The sequence below is a fragment of the Pongo abelii genome, chromosome 8, assembly GCF_028885655.2.
Source record: "Pongo abelii isolate AG06213 chromosome 8, NHGRI_mPonAbe1-v2.0_pri, whole genome shotgun sequence".
NCBI classification, from domain to species: domain Eukaryota; kingdom Metazoa; phylum Chordata; class Mammalia; order Primates; family Hominidae; genus Pongo; species Pongo abelii.
This window is the reverse complement of record NC_071993.2, coordinates 69,356,673-69,376,189: the sequence shown is the minus strand read 5'-3', so window position 1 is coordinate 69,376,189 and position 19,517 is coordinate 69,356,673. Positions and strand designations below refer to the sequence as shown.

Below are 19,517 nucleotides of genomic sequence, written 5' to 3'. Positions count from 1 at the left end.
GGCAGGAGAATCACTTGAGCCTGGGAGGCAGAGGTTGCAGTGAACTGAGATCGCGCCACTGCACTCCAGCCTGGGCGATACAGCGAAACTTAGTCTCAAAAAGAAAAAAAAAGCCTAATAGTAAGATGGAACCCAGTATGCTAATATGTATTTAACAGTCAGCTCATAGCAAACCAAGCCTTAGTTTGTTGTGTTTTCTAATTTCCATGGTGTAAATACTCTCACCATGACTCACCATTCAAACTACCAAGATGAAGGCATTGAATGGTGAGTTGGGAAGAGAAATGTATAATCAATTCATAAGCTGGTGTGAACTCAGTTTCTGAACTGCTTCTACCCATCACTATTATTGAGGGACTGAATTTTCTTGGTTTTGGTTTAGTTCTTTAGATTATTCAATCTTTCCCAGAGCTGTATCTTTGCCCAGAGACTTTATTGAACCTCAGATATGTCTGGCTAGACTGTAGCTCAACTTTAGATCCTTTAACAGAAGGAAGAACACGAGGACTGAGTGCAGTGGCTCACGCCTGTAATCCTAGCACTTTGGGAGGCTGAGATGGGCAGATCACTTGAGATCAGGAGTTCAAGACCAGCCTGGCCAACATGATGAAACCCCATCTCTACTAAAAATACAAAAACTAGTTGGGCATGGTGGTGGGCACTTTTAATCCCAGCTACATAGGAGGGTAAGGCAGGAGAATGGCTTGAACCGAGGAGGCAGAGGTTGTAGTGAGCTGAGATCATGCCACTGCTATCCAGCCTGGGTGACAGAGCAAGACTCCATCTCAAAAATAATAATAATAATAATAATAATAATAATACTAATAATAATAAGGAATAACATGCATATGATCCTTAAAGTATTTCTGCAACTTTTTTTTCCCCTGGTGCTGCAGCTTCTATTCATAAACAATGGTGAGGAATACAACCAAGCTTTAAAATCAGTGTACTTGAGAGGTTTTGTTGTTGTTGTTTTTACAGGTAATTAACCATATGTTACACATTTTAATCTGCTTTTAAGTGCAAGAGAGATTGGCAAATGACTCAATAAAGAAAAGACTTCTGCTTAAATTGGATAAAATGGTTGTTTACTGGTGTTTATTGCTGTATTCCAAGTAGACAAGTAATCTGTGAATCCAGTTTAGTTTATTGGACAATAAATAGTACTCAGAACTTTTATCAGTGTTTGATTGTCAGGATGCCCATTGAAATTGACTTCATACTTTAGGGAACTTTAATTTTATTGTACAGTATACACCGTTAAAAAAAAAATCCTTGTCTTTCAGTATAAACCTATGACATTGCCTTGTGGCATTATCATCCCTGAAATGCTTTCTTGCTCTAAGATTTCTTCTATGCCATAAAGAAAAAAGGAACTTTTGGTTCCTTCATATCTAATGCAGGTTTTTTTTTTTGTAAACTCTAAATATTTTCCATTGCCACCATCAACAATTCAAATAACAATCTTACTGATGGAAAGTCCATGATTAGAAATAGCTGCTTCTTCAAAAATAAAGAACTTTGTATGTACATATCCATTTTGAAAATCTTGACCATTGTGCTCAGAAGGAGAGAGATGATTTTAAGAAGGGTCACATTTAGAATACCAATAATGTCCTACTTCTGCAATAATTGGGACCAGGCCACTAAAAAGAAAGCACCTGATGTTTGGCCTTTCAGTATTTTCTATAACTATGATGCCTTGGTCCAAATTATCTAATAAATGCTTCTTCCTATTCTCCCAGCCCTAAGAGTCCATGGTCTCTTTATAAAGAAGAATCATATACATACAGATATTACTTGAATTTATATGCCATCCTCATGAGGTGAATCCCACCTATGTCACTAGGATACATTTGATTGCCCTGGTTTGATCCAATTCAAGTATTAATTCAGGCCAGGTGCAATGGCACATGCCTATAATCCCAGCACTTTGGGAGGCCAAGGTGGGTGGATCACTTGAGTTCAGGAGTTCGAGGCCAGCCTGGCCAACATGGGGAAACCCCCGTCTCTACTAAAAATACAAAAATTAGCCGGGTGTGGTGGCAGGTGCCTGTAGTTCCAGCAACTTGGGAGGCTGAGGCAAGAGGATTGCTTGAACCCGGGAGGCAGAGGTTGCAGTGAGTAAGCCAAGATTGCACCACTGCACTCCAGCCTGGGTGACAAGAGTGAGACCCTGTCTCAATAGAAAAAAAAAAAAAAAAGGCCAATATGGGCCCAGGGCCTGCCATTCAGACTTCCGCTTGTTGCAGAGACCAAGGGCTGGCAGCAGGTTACTCGCAGGTGAAGTCATGACAAGTGGTGTGGAGCTGCACCTGGGCAACATGTTGGAAGGAAATGCAGTGAGCAAACCCAACACTCTGCAAGGGCCCCGACCTCTCCTGACTGGAGCCCAGGAGCTCAACAGGCATCAACTGGCACCCCTTCATCCCAGGCCACCTTCCCTTCATCTGCTCTGGGAACCTTACCCTGGGGGTTGAGGTTGGGTGTCAAGAAGAAAACCATCACCCCAAATATCATCAGTCAGAAGAACCCAAGGAAGAAGTAACCGTCAAGAAGGAGAAACATGAAAGGGACAGAGATGGACACAGAGAGGTGCATAGACAGGGATGAGGCCACCCAGAAGTGATCCAGTCCCACTCCATCTTTGAGAAGGGCCCAGCTGAAATGATGAAGAAAAATGGAACTGGAATAAGAAAGTGAATGTGTCAGACATGGGACCTTCTCATATTGTCAACATCAAAAAAGAGAAGAAAGAGTTGGACGAAGACATGAAACATCTCACCATGCTGGAGAAGGACAATTTCATCGATGACCCTGGGCTGAGGAATGACACTCGAAACATGCCTGTGCAGCTGCCACTGGCTCACTCAGGGTGGCTTTTTAAGGAAGAAAATGATGAACCAGATGTTAAATCTTGGCTGGCTGGCCCCAAGGAAGAGGTGGGTGTACCTACTGTGAAACTGAAAGAGGAGCTACAAGATGAGGAGGAGGAGGCCAAGATGCAGGCTCCTTCCAGAGCAGCCAGGAAGACCCCTGGGCCTCCTGAAGGACATACCCGTGGCAGAGCTGCCCAGGGAGCTGAGCCTCACCAAGGAGGAGGAATTGCTGTTCCTCCAGTTGCCAGACAGCCTCACTGGCCACCCACCTATCCAGGACATCAAGCCTATCAAGGCAGAGGTACGGGGCAAGGACGGACAGGTGGTACTCATCAAGCAGGATAACGACCAGGAAGCCAGGCTGGCAGAGAATGCTTCTACCCTAGCTGACCTGACAGAGGGTCAGGTTGGCAAGCTGCCCATCTGCAAGTCCGAAAGGGTGCAACTCCTCCTGGGCAAGGTGACTCTGGACGTGACCATGGGAACGGCCTGCTCTTTCCTGAAGGAGCTGGTGTCTGTGGGCCTTGGAGAGAGTAGGACTGGGGAGATGATAGACCTGGGACATGTGAAGCACAAACTTCTGTGTTCTCCCGATTTTGAATCCCTCTTGGATCACAAACACTGGTAAAATGATCAGATGGAGGAGGATGGCGGCTGCTGTCTGCTCCAGACATTTTGTTCTCGAATCTCTGCAACCCAGGAGAGGCCAGTTGAGCCCACCCACTCCAGCCTTTGGCAGCCATTGTCCCAGTTTCCCCCAGGGCCCACAGAGCTTCCTCCCACAGCAGCTGTGAATGGCACAGTGACCTTCCCACAGTGTGAAGATGGTACATCCTTGCTGCTGGGGACTTGTCCATGCTATTTATTTTTGTATTTATGTCTTAATCTCTTCAATTGACTGCATTCTCCCAAGGGAGGAGGGAGGATCTGTGGGAAGGTGCAGGCTTTTGGGTGGCTGTTGGGCCGTCAGACAGCAAGTGTGAGGACTGCAGCTTTTGCTGGTGCTCCCTTCTTCCTCCCAGAGGCAGCGTAGGAGAGAGAGCAAGGATTGAGTCTGAGACTTAAGCATGGGGTCCCAGCTCATCAGTTCCTGGTTCTGTATCCTTGGACAAACTATCTAACCTTTCTGAGCCTCCTGTTCCTCATCTGACAAAAATGGGGATGATACCTACTTCACAGGGTTGACGTGAGGATTACATGGGATATTATAGATGAAAACTCCTTGCACAAGGCCAGAACCAGTAGCCACTCAATGAATGTTAGTTTCCTTTTAAGTAAATAAATAAATAATCAAATGTTAATTCAAAGTCCCACATGAGAGCGTTCTGTGTTTTGGGGTTTTTGTTTTGTTTTGTTTTGCTTTAGAGACAGAGTCTCATTCTTTCACCTAGGCTGGGGTGCGGTGGCACAATCACAGCTCACTGCATCCTCGAATTCCTGGACTCAAAGGATCCTCCTGCCTCAGCCTCCTGAGTAGCTGGAACTATAGACATGTGCTACCATACCTAGCTAATTTTTTTTTTTTTAATCTGTAGACTGCCTCTGTGGACAGGTTTTCAAATTTTTTGTAGAAACGGGGCCATGCTTTGTTGCCCAGGCTGGTCTTGAGCTCCCGGCCTCAAGTGTTCCTCCCACCTTGGCTGAGATGACAGGTGTGAGCCACTGCACCTGGTCAGCCTTCTATCTTTAAACAGGATCTGAATCTAGATTCATCAACTCATAAATATGTCCTCATTTTAAAATGATGGAATGATGGAAAGTGAAAGCACCAATCAAATCATATTTTCATTATTTCCAGAATGTGTTCAGCACAGTTAGGTCCGGAAAGGTTTTTGGGAAAGGTTGTGCAAGGTTGAATTTATTCACTATTGAAATAGCACCTCTAAATTTCAAGCAATTGCATGATTTACTTTTATACAAGCGTCAGAAATGCTAAATTATTAAATCCTAATGGCAGGATCACTGACAACTAGAAACTTGAGTTTATTTGCTTCTGTGGTTTACTAAACTAAGTTAGAGAAATATAGTACAGTTATTTACTACTTAAGATCATCCAGAAAATGTATAGTGAGTTCATACCATACTAGATTCTGGGAGATAATCAAATGTAAAACATACACCAGTCTCAAGGAACTCAAAATCTAGTAGGAATAATCATTATATTCAGCAATAATTGTTAATTGAGCACCTACTCTGTACTAGATACAGTACTAAGAGCTGGGAATAAGATTAAGTCATAATTCCTACCTATAAGGAGCTCAAAGTTTAGTTGAGAAGACATTTGTAAAGAAGTAATTATAACTATGATAGATACCTTCCTGGAAGTATGTGAAGGTTATAAGTGATGGCATAAAAGAGAATAATCAGTTCTGCTTGGAGGCCAAGGACTATAGCCAAGAAGACATGCCTTATTTGGAACTAAGAGTGCAAGACAATTTGAAATGTAGACTTGATACATACACAAGAATAAAAGATCATGGCACATTTGGGACATCGTGAGTATGACCAAAGAGTAACTGACTAAAGTTACTCTTGGTCAGGGAAAGATAAAGTTTGAACAATAGGCTGGATTCATATCCTAGAGTTAAGAGTTCATTCAATAGAGAACCATTGAAGAGTTTTTAACAGGGGAATAACATCAGATCTGTATTCATGAAAAATTACTCCGTTTATTCATCATATATTTATTGAGCCCCTATAATATACCAGGCATAGTTCTGGATGCTAGCGATTATCAGAAAAAAATATTGCCTTTTCTATAGCTCCTCTTACCTAGGAAGCCAAGTTTTGTGCCCTGAGCCCTAGCTCCTTTCCTGTGCTCAGCTGAGTGAATCAGGGTTAGGAACCTAACCAAATGTAGACAGTCCATAGATGGTCAGTGAGCTATGAGCTAAAACAGCAGAGGTAACTAGTTTTTTGTTTGTCTGTCTGTTTTTGATGTAGGATCTCCCTCTGTCACCCAGGCTGGAGTGCAGTGGTGCTATCATGGCTCACTACAGCCCCAACCTCCTGGGCTCAAGCAATCCACCCACCTTAGTTAGCCTCCCAAGTAACTGGGACTGCAAGCACGCACTCCCATGCCCGGCTGACTTTTAATTTTTTTTATAGAGACAGCCTGTTGTGCAGGCTGGTCTCAAAACTCCTTGGCTCAAGCGATTCTCCTGTCTCAGCCTCCCAAGGCTCTGGGATTACAGGCATGAACCACCATGTCTGGCTGGAAACCAGTTCTTCAGATAAGAGAGTGCAGCATGTAACATTTAAAGAAGTAGAGACCAGGTTGAAATGAACAGCTTTATAGTAAGATTAAAGTGATATGCTTCATTTAGTGAACCTATTAAAGTTAACAGAAACCTCGTTAATTCATTATATACACACACATACACACACACACATATATATAATATATATATACACACATGCATATATATATGTAGATATATATAGTCAGGTGCAGTGGCCCACACTTGTAATCCCAGTACTTCGGGAAGCCAAGGTGGGAGGATCACTTGAGCCTAGAAGTTTGAAACCAGCCTAGGCAACACAGGGAGGCCCATCTCTATAAAAAAAATAAAAATAAATTAGCTGGGCATGGTGGTGCATGCCTGTGGTCCCAGCTACTTGGGAGGCTGAGGCAGGAAGATCACTTCAGCCCAGAGCTCAAGGCTGCAGAGAGCTGTGATGGCACCACTGCACCCCAGCCTGGGTGACAGAGAGAGATCCTGTCTCTAAAAAATTTCTTAAATGCAGTCACACACACTAAACAAAGGGGAAATAAGGTTTTAGAGCAGTAATTCCATCTATCATTGTTTTCTTGGTCATTTTTCCATGGAAAGCTATTTTTGTATTCAAAGTCAACACTCATTCTCTTATATGTTTATATTCAGAACTGAAGACCTTGACTGGAATTAACTTGAAACATTTGTAGAAAATCAGATGCAAACATGAACAAAGAGATTTTACCACAAACAATGATGTAGAGGCAGGTAGTCTGCAAGATCAGAACCATGCCTTCAGAAGCAGCAATTTTAAGTGAGACCTGAATCTCCTATACTCAAAGGTCTTGCATTAGTCAGGATTCTCTAGAGGGATAGAACTAATAGGATAGATATATATCTATATAAATGGGAGTTTATTAAGTAGTATTAACTCACACAATCACAAGGTCCCACAATAGACCATCTACAAGCTAGGAGCAAGGAAGACAGTCCGAGTCTCAAAGCTGAAGAACTTGGAGTCCGACGTTCCAGGGCAGGAAGGATCCAGCACACGAGAAAGATGTAGGCTGGGAGGGTAAGCCAGTCTGGCCTTCTCATGTTTTTCTGCCTGCTTTATATTCTCTGGCAGCTGATTAGATGGTGCCCACCAAGATTAAGGGTGGGTCTGCCTTCCCCAGCCCACTGACTTTGGCAACACCCTCACAGACACACCCAGGATCAATACTTTGCATCCTTCAATCCAATCAAGTTGACACTCAGTATGAACCATCACAAGTTTCATTTCAAGATTAATAATATCCTTGTCCATTTAATCATAAAAAAGAATGCTTATTATGTGCCAACTTTTAGTCTAAGTGCTTTATATGTATTAACTAATTTACTCCTTACAAAAATCCTATAAGTACCTACAAATGCTATTATTGTTCCTTTTTTCTTTCTTTCTGAGACAACATCTGGCTCTATCACCCAGGCTGGAGTGCAGCAGCACGATCTCGGCTCACTGCAATTTCCGCCTCCTGGACCCAAACCGTCCTCCTACCTCAGCTTCCCGAGTAGCTGGGGCTACAGGAATGCACCACCACACCTGGCTAGTTTTTTTGTATTTTTTGTAGAGATGGGGTTTCGCCATGCTACCCAGGCTGGTCTTGAACTTATTAGCTGAAACAATCTGCCCATCTCAGCCTCCCAAAATGCTGGGATTACAGACATGAGCCACCGTGTCTAGCCTCCTATTTTAAATATGAGAAAATTGGCCTGGCACAGTGGCTCATGCCTGTAATCCCAACACTTTGGGAGGCCGAGTTGGGAGGATTACTTGAGCCTAGGAGTTTGAGACCAGCCTCGGCAACATGACGAAAACTCTTCTCTACAAAAAATCAGCTGGGCATGGTGGCATGCACCTGTAATCCCAGTTACCTGGGAGTCTGAGATAGGAGGATCACTTGAGCCAGGGAAGTTGAGGTTGCAGTGAGCCGAGATTGCACCACTGCACTCCAGCCAGGGTGACAAAGTGAGACCCTGTCTCAAAAAAAAAAAAAAAAAAGAGGCCGGGCGCAGTGGCTCATGCCTGTAATCCCAGCACTTTGGGAGGCCAAGGCGGGCGGATCATGAGGTCAGGGGTTCGAGACCAGCCTGGCCAATATGGTGAAACCCCATCCCTACTAAAAATACAAAAATTAGCTGGGCATGGTGGCACGCACCTGCAGTCCCAGCTACTCAGGAGGTTGAGGCAGAAGAATCACTTGAACTCGGGAGGCGGAGGTTGCAGTGAGCTGAGATTGTGCCACTGCACTCCAGCCTGGGTGACAGAGCAAGACTCCGTCTCAAAGAAAAAAAGGAAAAAAAAAAGGAGAATTTGATTACCAGATTGTAAATGGCAAATCTGGAATGTGAACCCAAGCAGTCTGACTTATACACTTAACCACAGTTATATTCCCTCTACTCTCTATGGAGAATTTATCAACTTAATTTAGTCAAATTTGGTTATCAGTACCAGGCTTAAGGGAATTTAAATGTCAGTTAATTGCTGTGTAACGATGAATCAAAATCTATTTATTCCATGATCACCTTTTTTCAGAAAAATCATAGCAACATTACTTGAGTGACAACTTTGGGATCATATTTTACTACTTCTCTTTCATTCATTTGTCTCAAATTCCTGCCTTTGCCATGGGACTCTAGGCAGTTGACAAACTCTGTGAGCCTGTGTCATCATTTATAAAATAAGGTTAGTGATACCTTACTCATGTGAGAATTAGATGAGATAAAGTATACAAAGCATTTGATGCAGTGCTTTTTCACTCAGATAACTACCATTGCATTCCATTGCCTGATGTATCAAATCCAAACTTTTGCGTGGCTTTCAAAGTCTCCCTAGAAATGGCTAGATCCCACCCATCTTGATTTATTTCTTGCCTTACTTGGTATATAAACTTTCTTCTGTCGCTGTTCCTCTTGGGACATACACAATTTTCTTTTCCTCTCTTCTTCATTATCCACATCTTTAAGACCTAGCTTAAGTTCAGTCTTCTCCGTGAAAGCATCTCCAGTTAAACTATATTGTTCTTTCCCTTTTTTGAACTCCTGTTGCAGTTATAATAGATATTACATTGTGTGATATTTCACAAATTCTTTGATATATGCTAGGTTTCTCTTTCCATCTAGATTCTAAGCTCCTTGAGAAGATAGATCATGTCTTAATATTTTTCCTGTATCTCCCCCAGAGGATCTAACAGAGTGTCATAACTATTGTTCTATGAGATCTAATGAGCTCATAGCTATTGTTCAACAAATACTTATTACCTGATTGAAGAAAATAAGCTCCTAAAAATACCTTATAATATTATATAGGTCTTTATATTGTCAGGGTGTTTTTATAACACTGTTAATACTTAATCCATATAATAGTCACAGAAAATAGGTAGAACAGATATTATCTTCATTTTTCAGGTAATAACACTGAGTTTAAATTACATTGTGGCTTGCCCAAGGATTCTTGGTAAGTAGCATTATTGACCCCACCCTCAACCCCTGCCATTCCAGTCCATTGTCCATTCTCTATCAGGCTGCCAAAATAATTTTCTTTTGAGACAGGGTGTTGCTCTGTCACGCAGGCTGGAGAGCAGTGGCACAATCATAGCTCACTGCGTCCTCAACCACCTGGGCTCAAGCGAGCCTCCCACCTCAGCCTACTGAGTAGCTGGGAATATAGATGAGCACCACCACATCCAGCTAATTTTTCCATTTTGGGTAGAGATGAAGTTTTGCCATGTCTCCCTGTCTGGTCTCAAACTCCTGGGCTCAACCAGTCCTCCCGCCTCAGCCTCCCAAAGTGCTGGGATTACAGACATGAGCCACTGTGCCCAGCAATATTTTCATATCAAAGATGAGATTGCATCACTCCCTTATTTAAAACCTTCCAACAGTTTCCCATTTTACATAGAATGAAATCCTGCAAAACCCCCACATTCAGTATACTCCAGGTACAGTGGCCTTCTTTAGCTTCAGCAGTCTTAGTTTGCCAAGCTTGTTGCTAGTCTGGGGCCTCTGTACTTGAATGTTCTACCACTGGAACTTCACATGTCTTGTTCCTTCTTACCCTTGAAATCTCAACTCAAATATCACCTCCTCAGTGAGGAAGTAATACCTGTGTAAATTAACTCCCCTCCCTTGTCACACTTCATCATATCATCCTGTTTTATTTTCTGTATGGCACCTATTAATATGTCAAATTAGGCCGGGCTTGGTAGCACATGCCTGTAATCCCAACACTTTGGGAGGCCAAGGCGGGTGGATTATGGATCACTTGAGCTCACAATTTCAAGGCAAGCCTGGCCAACATGATGAAACCCTATCTCTACTAAAAGTACAAAAAGTTAGCTGGGCATAGTGGTGCACGCCTGTAATCCCAGCTAAGAGTAGCTGAGGCACAAGAATAGCTTGAACCCAGGAGGTGAGGTTGAAGTGAGCCAAGACCGCACCACTGTACCCCAGCCTGTGCAACAGAGTAAGATGCTATTTCAAAATATATATATATATATATATATATCTCAAATTAGCTTGTTTATATATTTGTTACTTGTGTATTGTCTATCCCCACTAGAATGTTGGCCTCATAAAAGCAGAGTTTTTATCCTATTCACATCTGTATTCCCAGTCCCTAATAAAGTACCTGACACATGGTAGAGTCTTAATAAATATTTATTAAATAAAATAGCTAAGCCCAAACTAGACTACAACTATGGCTTTTTTGCTCCTAATCCAGTGTACTTCCCACGAACATTTAATTTTTCCTACTTTTTGTGGAAGCACTTATACCTTTGGAACTACAGTAAGAATTGATGTTCAGAATAACGACATTAAGATGTGCTGTAGGATTCTCTATTACCAAAGAAAAATTTTATTCAGTTCAATAAACTAAACTAATTAAAGCAGGGATGTCATGGCATATTATTATATTAATACATTTAGAAAGATTTCCAAATAAAAAGACTTTCTGCTTTTTCTTTAGTTAACTAGAAAATTAAATTAACTCAGAGCTCTTTATGCCTCAAAAGTCCTTGTTAATTAGGATTGTTCTATAAATCTCTATTATTAGCAGAGTTCATCATCTGTTTTATTGCCCTGTTTATTAGGGCAGTCTGAGCAGGGTGTCTTTGCTCATATCCTGATATGTGTGTCCTAGTGAAAAGAAAAGCATTTCCGGATTCTCATTTTTTCCCTATTCCTTGATATAGGCATATTTCATGCTGTTAGTATAACAATTTAGTTTCCTTCTATCAGTTCTCTCTATAAAGCTAGAATGATATTATTGACCTATGAAGCAAAATAATTAAATATAAGGTCTGTTTAAAAGCATTAATGGTTTGTGACATTGTTTATGATAATAGAAGATTGAAAATAGCCTAAAAGTCCATCAGTAAAGGATTGGTTAAATAAATTATACTATATCCCTGTAGTGGACTATTATGCAGCAATAAAAAATAATGAGGACATTCTCTGTTTACCAATATAGAAAGATATCCAAGATTTTAAAATATGATCCAGAGTAGCCTAGATAGTATGATACCTTTTTTTGTGTGGGTGAGGGGAGGAAAAAAATAAGAATGTAGTTTATTATATATGCATAGAAAAATTCTAGAAGGATATATAAGAAAGCAATAACAGTGATAACCAGATTGGGAAGTAGAAGGAGCAGAAACCAGCTGAAGGGGAGAGATGAGGAGAGGGAGATTTTATAGCGTAGCTTTTCATATGTTTTATATTTTTGAATCATACGAATGCATTACCTACTCAAAAAGTTAAATTAAAAACAAGCACAACTAAAAGTAATATGTGGCCAGGCGTGGTGCCTCGCACCTGTAATCCCAGCACTTTGGGAGGCCAAGGTGGGCAGATCACTTGAGGTCAGGAGTTCAAGACCAGCCTGGCCAACATGGTGAAACCCCGTCTCTACTAAAAATACAAAAATTAGCCAGGCATGGTGGTACGCACCTGTAGTCCCAGCTACTCAGGAGGCTGAGGAAGGATATCGCTTGAACCTGGGAGGTGAAGGTTGCAGTGAGCCAGGATCGCGCCACTGCACTCCAGCCTGGGTGACACAGCGAAACTCCATCTCAAAGAAAAAAAAGTAATATGTGATTCTGGACTGAATTCTATACCAGATGAAAAATATTGTTATAAAATGCATTAGGACAATTAAGAAAATTGGACTGTGGACTATAGATTAGATTAAAAATGTTGTTTTCTGTATTTATCAACTATAACCTGGCTAACAGAATATCATCACTCTTAGGAAATACACACTGAAGTATTAAGGGGTAAAAGGCATAATATATACCACAAATGCTAAAAAAGTTTGAAAGAATAAATAATGTTATATATATGGGAGGAATGATCAACTAAATGTGGCAAAATGTTAAAAAATGGTAAATCTGGAAACTGTTGCATAGAAGTTGTCTGTATTTTCTGGGAACTTTTCTGTTAATGTAAAATTATTTCTAAATAGTTTTTTAAAAGAAACAAACAAAAACATTTTAATACTATGGAGATTACCTTATTATAAGCAATGGCCAAGATACAGGAGCCTCTTATAAGAATGTGAAGGGTTCTGGTTTTTACATAGTCATACTTTTCACTTTCTGGAGAAATTTTTACTATCACTTTTCTGTTTCTTCCATGCATATTGATGCTGGGTCAGAGGCAGTGGCAGGGGTAGTGACTGCATTTTACCTTGAGGTTGAAAAACACCAGGCCAAGTGTGGTGACTCATGCTTGGTGTTTAGGAGGCTGAGGCAGGAGGATCACTTGAAGCCAAGGGCTCAAGACCAGCCTGGAGAACAAAGCAAGACCCCGTCTCTACAAAAAAATTTAAAAATTAGCCAGCCATGTTGGTTTGCACCTGTAGTCCTAGCTGCTCAGGAGGCTGAGGCAGGAGGATCCTTTTAGCCCAGGAGTTTGAGGCTACAGTGAACCATGATCATACCACTGCACTCCAGCCTGGGAGGCAGAGTGAGACCTTAGCTCTTGAGAGAGAGAGAGAGAGAGAGAGAGAGAGAGAGAGAGAGAGAGACAGAAGGAAAAGGAAGAGAGAGAGAAAAGAAAGAAAGAAAAACACCTGCCTACCTGCCTTTCAACCTGCTGGATCACCTTCAGTTGTATCTTCTCAACAGTTTAGGACATCAACAAAACAGTAACAATGGCATTTTAAAAATACTTTGAACAAAATTTTCTAAGGATATCGTGAGGTTGTGTGTATCTAGTGCTAAAATATATAGTTAATTTAGTGGAGGTAAACCTACAGAAACATTTAATTGTTTGGCATTGAGTGACTGGATTTTCATTATTGTTCAATTAGATATTGTGGCAATTGTAGAAACTTAACCATCTCTACTATAATTGACTTTCATTATTGATGCATGAAGATGTTTTTATTCTAATTAGATTGGCCTCTTAAGTGATTAGATAGTGAAGCTTGTCTCATATTTAAGTGAAGAGTAAATTATTTGTATGAAGTGTCTAGAGAATGCCTAAAATTGATTATTTTGTATTCTAGGTAAGCTAAATTTTATTGTTTTGAATGAAGGCACTCTGCAGTCTTATCTAATAAGTGACACAAAACAAATCTGTTATCAACTGAATTGTTAGTGTTTGTTTCCTGTCTGCTTGGGGAAGCTTATGATTTAGTGGTTTTTTAGAAATCCAGAAAGTAGGAATAATAATTATTCCCAACCCTTTTCCTTCTCACTTTACAAAAAGTTTGTGAAGAATTGAGAAATAAATGCTATGAATAACCTTAAGCTCATAGGTAGAAGTACTTGATCAAAACTAACCAGGTCATTTTTCTACAATTAATGCAGAAAGCTAGTTTTTACTAATTGTTCCCATAGCTACTCCAGGCCCATTTCATGCCTAAGAAAACTGGGTCCCAGTGAGAGTCATGTGAGTGTCGTAGGCGTCATTGGTTGAATAACGTCCTTACCTGTAAGCGTATATTCAGATTTAGTGAATGTACTTCATGTGTTCATATAATAAATTTCCTAGAATAGCTATGGAATAGGTCATGCCGGTAAAAACTGTTAGTTTTGTGACTTTTTTTTTTTTTTTTTTTTGAGACTGAGTCTCACTGTTGCCCAGGCTGGAGTCCAGTGACATGATCTCTGCTCACTGCAACCTCTGCCTCCCAGATTCAAGTGATTCTTGTGCCTCAGCCTCCCAGGTAGCTAGGATTACAGGCACATGCCACCATGCCCAGCTAATTCTTGTATTTTTAAAAGAGACAGGGTTTTACCATGTTGGTGAGGCTGGTCTCAAACTCCTGACCTCAAGTGATCCATCCGCCTCAGCCTCCCAAAGTGCTGGGATTACGAGCGTGAGCCACTGTGCCCGACCGTGACTTTTTATAATAGATCTGTAAACCAGCTTAAGTCATTTGAAAATCAGAGCATACTGAAAATGTAATAAAACATAAATATTATTGAAGATTTTTCAGAGTCATCATTTTGAAAGGAGTTCTTGTAGTTCTTTAGATAATAGAAAATAATGAAAACTGAGTTTATGACACATCTTTTGCATATATGATATTCTTATATACTTATCTGTACTGATAAGTATAAAAAGATAGAAAATAATCCTACTTTGTATTTCAGGAAATTGAACTTCATATAACAACTAAGGATAAAGTATCTCAATGATGTGTGTGTGTGTGTGTGTGTGTATATATATATATATATATATATATATATATATATCCAGAAAAAATCATTATAAAGCTGCATTTATGTAGAATTTTCAGCAATTTAGATCAATAAGTCATGATTCTTTTTTTTTTTTTTTTTTTTTCTCCGAGAGGGAGTCTCACTCTGTCGCCCAGGCTGGAGTGTAGTGGTGCAATCTTGGCTCACTGCAACCTCCACTTCCTGGGTTTAAGCAATTCTCCTGCCTCAGCCTCCAGAGTAGCTGGGATTTCAGGCACACGCCACCATGCCCGGCAAATTTTTTTTTGTATTTTTAGTGGAGCCGGGATTTTACCATGTTGCCCAGGCTGGCTGAACTCCTGACCTTGTGATCCGCCCACCTCTACCTCCCAAAGTGCTAGGATTACAGATGTGAGCCACCATGCCCCACCAGAAGTCATGATTCTTAAGAATAAAATTCAAAATAATCTCTTCCATTGTCGATTAGGTAATGTTCATCAATAAATATTTACGCAGTCAAAAATAAATAATTGTTTTCAAACTAGGAGCTCAAAGAATTCTATGTAATTTTGGTTTACTTACCATTTATATATAATTATTTTCCAATCTATAAATCTAGTGATTAATTCTTATATTACCTAAAATGTTTTATAGACATGTTAGATTATTACATAATGTAAATGTATTATAAATAGTAATGGTTTCATTAACTTGAGCTCATTTTACTTATTTAGTACCTGTTTGGTTTTAGTTTATAGTTGTTATTTCCCTGTATAGTGTAGCTTGCACTTGGAAGTAGTAAAACCAGATTTCTTTATAAGTATTTATGGTACAGACCTTTTCCTAAATCAGACTGCAGACCTTTCCCGAGTATTTCTAATAAAGTCTGCTTACTTTTTTTTTTGGCCTGCATAGTAGTTTGTACTATATACACTCTCTAGAAAATGTAATTCTGGATATTTGTGCCATAACTTTCAATTAATCAAAATCTTGTCAACTGCCATATAGGCCCTCATGTTACAAAATGTGGAAAGTTCAGTTACTTAAAGAGTTTGGCCGGGCATGGTGGCTCACGCCTAATCCCAGCACTTTGGGAGGCTGAGGCAGTCAGATCACTTGAGGTCAGGAATTCAAGACAAGCCTGGCCAACATGGCAAAACCTGTCTCTACTAAAAATACAAAAATTAGCTGGGCGTGGTGGCACACGACTATAATCCCAGCTACTTGGGAGGCTGAGGCAGGAGAATCGCTTGAACCAGGAGGCAGAGGTTGCAGTGAGCTGAGATCACACCACTGCACTCCAGCCTGGGCAATAGAATGAGACTTCGTCTCAAAGAAAAAAAGTTTAAACCAGATGCAGTGGCTCATGCGTGTAATCCTAGCACTTTGGGAGACCAAGGCAGGAGGATTGCTTGAGCGCAGGAGTTTGAAACCAGCCTGGGCAACAAAGTGAGACCCTGTCTCTACCCACCCGCCCCCCAAAAAAAAGCAAAAAATTGACCAGCTGTGGTGCTGCGTGTCTGTGGTCTCAACTACACGGGAGGCCGAGACAGGAGAATCCCTTGAGCCCAGGAGGTTAAGGTTGGAGTGTGTTATGATTACACAACTGCACTCCAGTCCAGCCTGGATGACAGAGCAAGACCAAAAAAAAAAAAAAAAAAAAAAAGATTTTTAAAAAGATTGACTAAGTAAATGAGTCCTCTTCTTGAATATCAATCGTTCCAGGAGAGTATTTTCATTAACATATTTATGTCTCTTGTTGAAAGTATCCATTAAGAGCAAGTAGCAAAAGCTAGACAGAATATGCTTTTGAGGATTCTCTATGCTCTTTATTAATACCTTTCTTAAGTTTCTCAAGATCTCCTTTTGCCTCCCTCTTGATCTTAAACGAGACTGAAGTTTACGAGTCTTTAGCCACTCTGTCCCCATAGGGATGCAAATTTATGATTTCAGAAGTTCCAGCCCCCAATAAGAAGCACTGTCCAATCATTTGCAGATGTATCTTGTAAGCCAGATTTCATCACAGATAAGTCCATTCCACTGTCATGTGCCATGTTTAAAGTACTAAATTAGGTTACTCTGTAGTCAAAACAAGTAAGCCCTGGTCCTGACTACTCTAGGGCAAGATCCCATTGCACTGTCCCTTTTGTTCTGCCCATGCATTCAGTAGTAGCTTTCCCTTTTGCCAGTTGACAGATAGTGACTTCTTTGCAAAACATAACCAGATTAGGTTATTTTTAATGAACCAACTAAAATTAAAAATTCTTGACATTGGGAAGAAGTATTTTAACAGAATAATAGTAATGTTTTTATTGTGCCATTGTGATTTTCTATAAAGAAACACCCAATATTCATTATTTTTTTTTTTTAATTTACAACTCTTTAACTGTATCCAACATTTCACTGCCAGGAATATAGTCAGGCTTGAAGCTTTATTAGAAACCCATGATCCAATCCATACCAACACTTCCTTTAGTTTATGGCTTCTGTTCATTTGCACTGTCCAGAAAGGTACTGCTACCATTTGTAGTCATTCCAAAAAAAAATGTGAACTACCTAGGTATAACTCTCATAAGACGTATACAGCAGCATCTGTATGCTGAAAGTTACCAAAAAAGTATTACTTGCAGATGATTTTACACCTTAGTTCCCAAGTGCCCCTGTACAGAATATGGAGCTTATGTCCTGTCTCTCTTGGAATGATGAGTGATGAAGGAGCTTCAGACGTTACTGGGTGAGCTTGTATTGAGTGTTACAAAGAGAAGTCATTCTGCCTTTCTTTGGCTCTAATTGCAGAAAGTGAAGTCACTGCTTTTGCTGTCTTGGATCAAGACCAGAAAGAAATTATTGATACCAACGGAGCTGGAGATGCATTTGTTGGAGGTACAGACTAATTTATTTCATTCTTACTTACAAGTAAAACATTTTAACACTTGTTTCTACCATATAACCAAGATTTATTCATTTAATAACTTCTAATTTCTTCTTTTAAATAATTAACTTCTGAAGTTCTTTCCATATACTTCTATCATTGTCAGTATTATAAGAGGGTTTTACCACAGGAAAAAATATGTGTTTGGAAAAGATAATTTGCTACTATGCTATACCCCAGTCATTTTCACAAGATTAATTGTATCTGTCAGAAAATTGCATAAACAAACCGCATCAAGTACAGTATATAGTATATTCATAGCCCTTCAGGCTTAAATGTTAAAACATTTTTGTTCTTTAAAACATTTTTGTTCTTTAAAACAAGTTGTGATGAATATTAAACAGTATGCTAATAACTAAGGATGATGTCTTTGGATGATAATCCTTTGGTTAAAACATCTGTTTCAAACACAATAGTGGTTGTTTGTTATACTAAAAAGGGTTAAATTTTTGCCTATTTTTGGCTCAATAAGAACTGGCAAATTTTATATGAACTAATGATTTTGGTAATGAATACTCAAAATCAAGACAATAGAAGATTTTTGGCTTGATGACTTAGATTGATCTAAAATCTGATTCAAAAATTCTTTTGATAAGTCTAAATTCCTTCTAGTTAAGTGTAGTTAATTAAGCTAGTTTATAGTCTCTAGAAAGCTTTCGCTTCCTTAAAGATACCACAAAGGGATCTTTCCTGGTCTCTGTTTCTTTCTCTTAACATCAAGCCAGACCAGGTTAATTAAAAAAAAAAAAAAAAAAGCAAGCAAGTGGAGCTGACCATTGTCCCTTTTTCTCTGGAGGATAATTTGAATCATGGGAAACTTACTTAAGTTTGTTTGATGGTTTTAACTTAATATTTTTTTTTAATGGTCTTTTACCAACATAAATTTTTATTTTTCTTTCTCTAAAACTATTCATGCCCAGTCTTTTCTTTTTTCTTTTTTTTTTTTTTTTTTTTTTTGAGATGGAGTCTCACTCTTTCTCCCAGGCTGGTGTACAGTGGTGCAATCTCAGCTCACTGCAACCTCTGCCTCCCGGGTTCAAATGATTCTCCTGCCTCAGCCTCCCAAGCAGCTGGGACCACAGGTGCATGCCTCCACACCTGGCTAATTTTTGTACTTTTAGTGGAGACGGGGTTTCGCCATGTTGGGCAGGCTGGTCATGCCCAGTCTTAAATGAACTATTAACCATTAGGATGCCCATGCCCTGTATTCTTTGGAAAGAGTCTGTACCACAGACAACATTCTACTTCACTGTTATGATTGTGTTTTTTTATTTCCTTGCTCGGAAAGTCTTCATTATTGATAATATTACTTAGCAGCCAATTTTCCTATTTTTTACTCTTTAGAGCTATAGATGTATGTAGGCTAAAAATATTTTATTCTGAATTTAGCCATATTCTGTAATACATTAAGAAAACCCTAGTGATTTCTTGGTTAAAAATTGGTCAAACCAGGAATCTTAGTCTAGAAACTTTTAAACTTATACACTGTATGTACATTACTTAAGTACTTTAAAATCTTTAAAACATGAAGTATTCTATTTCTTTGACATTCAGTAGAGGACACATAATGAGGCCATCATAGATTTGATGGTGACCTAAATAGCCACTACCTCTGGCCTTGGGTTACTAGGCTTCCTGGCCCTGCAACAACAGATTCTGTTACAGACACCTAACTATCTGTAATGCTACCGATACTAGGTGAGAACATACAGACTTTTTGAGGGAGGGAGAGGCCATTCTTAGGATACTGAGGTAGGAACAGCTAGCTACCATTTGTATTGTGGTTACAGCGATA

At 39.8% G+C, this 19,517-nt stretch overlaps 1 protein-coding gene and 1 pseudogene across 11 annotated transcripts in view; both read left to right on the top strand.

The window, feature by feature from the left end:
- The window catches only part of ADK (adenosine kinase), a 564,491-nt gene that overhangs the window by 507,626 nt on the left and 37,348 nt on the right, over positions 1-19,517 (top strand). For all 11 annotated transcript variants that reach the window (XM_024253829.3, XM_024253826.3, XM_054522434.2 and 8 more), the window contains one exon: positions 17,587-17,673. In XM_024253829.3, coding sequence (XP_024109597.1) covers positions 17,587-17,673 — 87 coding nt within the window. The remainder of the gene's footprint in view (positions 1-17,586; positions 17,674-19,517) is intronic.
- Positions 861-7,801, top strand: LOC129048268 (DNA-directed RNA polymerase III subunit RPC4-like; annotated as a pseudogene).